Genomic DNA, 3,188 nt, shown 5'->3' with positions numbered 1-3,188 from the left:
GTAACCTCTATAAATTGTGAGGTTTTTGTCAGAATACTGGTTTAAGAATTCAGTGACTTCAAGTATTTTGTACCACAGGTTCCTGGGATCGCTTGGGTATCCAGAGTTTATGGTATCTGTTAAACTGGTAGAGCTGAGGACATTTAGCAACTTTCAGGGACTTGAGACCTTTCTCATAGAGCTGGAACATGAAGCAGAGAGCAAGGGGTTCTCTCTGAGAGTGCAGGAGGTCAGTGAAAACAGCAACAAGGTACTCCACAATGTGTGCTCCTAGAAAAGCAAAAATAAACAAAACTATTGACTTGAGCACAGACACTGGGGCAACTTTCCTTACTTCAGGCCTTGGCAGCAGCCCACAGAGCATCACACAGAATAGTATCGAATAAGATCAAAAAGTGTTTGCAGTGACCGAGACAAGTGCTCCTGACCATTGAGGTACCTGAAAAATCCTCCACACATTAGTTCTTGCTGAAGCAAATGATCCACCTTCACTGTGTTGTGCTAAACGTTCCTATATTTTAACAGGAAGCACCACCTCAGAGAAGAACTGATTTGTACTGGGGGGCACACACCCCAGTTAACGTGTACAAGTTAAATAAAATTTCCTTTCAGAACTGGGACTTTCGGTACACCCCAGGTGCTACTTGACTGCCAAATACACACAGAGGACTTAGTGAGGTGCTGTGGGGTTGGCAAATCCTGCTCCAAGCCCACCTGATGCCCTGTGATTTTAACACTTTCCTCAAGGAGGTGGTAGAACTTTCCAGTATTTGCCACCAGAGCTTCATTTCTCAAGTTTTCTTTGGAAAATGCATCCATTTCCTACTTAACAATGCAGTCCTCTCTCCCTGATCTCGGGAAGAGCTGCCTACAGACATGGAAACCACCTTCCTCTCCTGATCTCCACACTCTGTCCTTAAAACACTGTGTTACTGAAGCCAACTACTTCCAGACCAAGACTGTCCATGCAGGGACAGTGACTCTTCTCTTCAGGGTCAGGGAAAAAGGGCAGAAGCACCTGCAGAACCTCAATGCCCCTCTTGAGCACGAAACACCATGCACCTCCTTCTGCTTGCACGGAAGACAATAAAATTTCTCAAGGTAAAAAATGATAAATGGTAAGAAATTATTAAAAATGGATTAAAATTATGGCACTTTCACTCCTCCGGTAGAAATGTCACATAAAACCAAAAAAATCTGTACCTGTTCCATGTTCAGACTGAAGCAACAGTATATTCCTGGCTTCTAATGCAGCAGGGACAACAGCACTGAAAGGAAATGTTTGGATAATCATGTCTTCATTTAAAGAGAACCCAATTTCTTCATCGAAGCCATCACTGCCCTCGATCAGAACATCCACCATATCCAGGACATCTAATAAGTGAAGGAAAAAATGTAAGCAGGGGATCCAGACTAACTGGAAAAACAACAGAGGTAGAATGCAACATTCCAGGAACACAAGGCATCTTTTTAGTTCCTTAAAAAAAAAAAACCAAAAAAAACCCAAAAAAAACACCACATTTGTCAGGCCATACAATGTTAAGTGCAACACAAAAACCACAGCTGTACTTCACTGTGCCTTTCAGTGCTGCTGTCCAGCACAGGTTGCCCAGAGAAGCTGTGGCTGCCCCGGGATCCCTGGAAGTGTCCAAAATCAAGCTGGACAGGGCTTGGAGCATCCTGGGCTACTGAAGAGTGTGCCTGCCCACGGCAGGGGTTGGAACTGGATGAGCTTTAAAAGGTGCCTTCCCATCCAAACCATTCTGGGATTCCAGGATTCTATGAACAGCCCCAAGCAGAAGGACGAAATTTCCATTTTAGTTTGAAAATGCTGCTGCAAGAGCATGAAGAGAGATGTCAAATACTGTTAAAGTGGCACAACCACATCAAAAATTACATTTGGGGGTAAAGTGGTAACTTTGCAATTCCAACTTCCGATAGCAAGTACACGTGGAGGGCTGAATCCTGGAGGTCCTTACATAACACGATTTCTATAGTTATCCATCCCCAGTCTGCTGATTAGGGCTAGAAAATGTAGCCCCAAGTTGTGGAATTCTGTTGTTCAGGGGTTACCATATACCATCAATGTGAGAGACAGGGATGCTGATGTTATCAGAGTCCTGTTTAAACATAGCAACCTGGAGCATGCTGGCTTCCTGAACCACGTCTGCTGCCTTGTCTGTGTAGGGATAGGGCTTTGTCACCAGCTTCAGAAGGATCTGTCAGCAAAGGTGGGGAGAAAAGTAAGTGCACCAGCTGTCAAGTGCAGGGGAACCATCTGTTGCTAAGAAAGACCATGTGCTAGAAGTGGTTGGAAGCTGGGCAGGTTTTAGGAGGACAAGTTCCATATTACTTCTGCAGGATTCCGTCCACGATTCCTGCTCTACAGGGGACACTGATGGAAAAGATAAATGTCCACTGCAATTTGGCATCTAGATTGCTACCACAGACTGAGTCCCTGGGAAGACCGCACTGGAAATGAAGCACTGGGCATTCAACATCCTGAAGAGTAAACAGGAAGTGTCAGCTTTCCTTGTAAAAGATCACATTTTACTGAGGTCTGATAATTTTGGCACCTAAAGAGGAGATAAAAGCTATCCACACATACAACACTCTATCCTTATACCAACAATAAATGCTGTCATAACAACGGATCTTTTTGGATTTAATTTTCCCACTCATCATTTTGCTGTCCCTCCCACTGAAGACAAGAACAATGCCACCTTTGTATAAAGAATCCCAAACAATGCTTTTCTCAGAATTCACTCACTGCTATTTGACAGGTTTCTCAACAATAGCAACAAAATCTCTAGTTTCCACTAACACTGTTCTTTGCGTTGTTTATCCAGCTAATTTGAACACGGTTACCCTTTCCAAAAACTGAATCACTGCTTCCTTCTGGTCTTCTTTTGTATTATCCAAGTGTTCCAGCCAAATTGAAAGTTCCTTCCATGTGTACTCAAACACTCCACTGTCACGCAAAACCTGTCCAGGAAACAAAGGGGGAGGTGTGTAAATAAAACCTCAAAACACCTAAAGTACAAAACCCCAAGAGATACAGATCTTTTTGCATAGTAACTTCATGATTCCTTCTTTTGGGAAAGCAAAGAAGAAGAGCAGGTTGATGAAAAGAATGATCTGTCACTCTCCCCACCCCCCTCAGTTCAAGAGGCCTTACTCCCACTCAC

General features: G+C 43.7%; 1 protein-coding gene across 1 annotated transcript; it reads right to left on the bottom strand.

The window, feature by feature from the left end:
- Positions 1-34: 34 nt before the first annotated feature.
- Positions 35-2,971, bottom strand: LOC121353486 (nucleolar pre-ribosomal-associated protein 1-like). Its single transcript, XM_041467358.1, has 3 exons — positions 2,081-2,971; positions 1,204-1,374; positions 35-270 (listed from the first exon to the last, which is right to left on the bottom strand). The coding sequence occupies exons 1-3, from the start codon at positions 2,145-2,147 to the stop codon at positions 59-61; spliced, it is 450 nt and encodes a 149-aa protein (XP_041323292.1). The 5' UTR covers positions 2,148-2,971; the 3' UTR covers positions 35-58.
- Between the last annotated feature and the right edge of the window lie 217 nt (positions 2,972-3,188).

The sequence above is a fragment of the Pyrgilauda ruficollis genome, unplaced genomic scaffold (genome assembly GCF_017590135.1).
Source record: "Pyrgilauda ruficollis isolate IOZ18807 unplaced genomic scaffold, ASM1759013v1 scaffold2079, whole genome shotgun sequence".
NCBI classification, from domain to species: Eukaryota; Metazoa; Chordata; class Aves; order Passeriformes; family Passeridae; genus Pyrgilauda; species Pyrgilauda ruficollis.
The sequence above is the reverse complement of the archived record's forward strand: the minus strand, read 5'-3'. Positions and strand labels throughout refer to the sequence as shown.

What these genes read in the sequence shown, in the direction of transcription:
- LOC121353486 (XM_041467358.1), bottom strand. Translation starts at nt 2,147, where the DNA reads ATGCTCCAGGTTGCTATGTTTAAACAGGACTCTGATAACATCAGCATC. An exon ending in CCCTGTCTCTCACATTGATG is followed by an intron (nt 1,375 to 2,080) that starts GTATATGGTAAC and finishes TTCACTTATTAG; the next exon opens with ATGTCCTGGATATGGTGGAT. An exon ending in TCAGTCTGAACATGGAACAG is followed by an intron (nt 271 to 1,203) that starts GTACAGATTTTT and finishes TTGCTTTTCTAG; the next exon opens with GAGCACACATTGTGGAGTAC.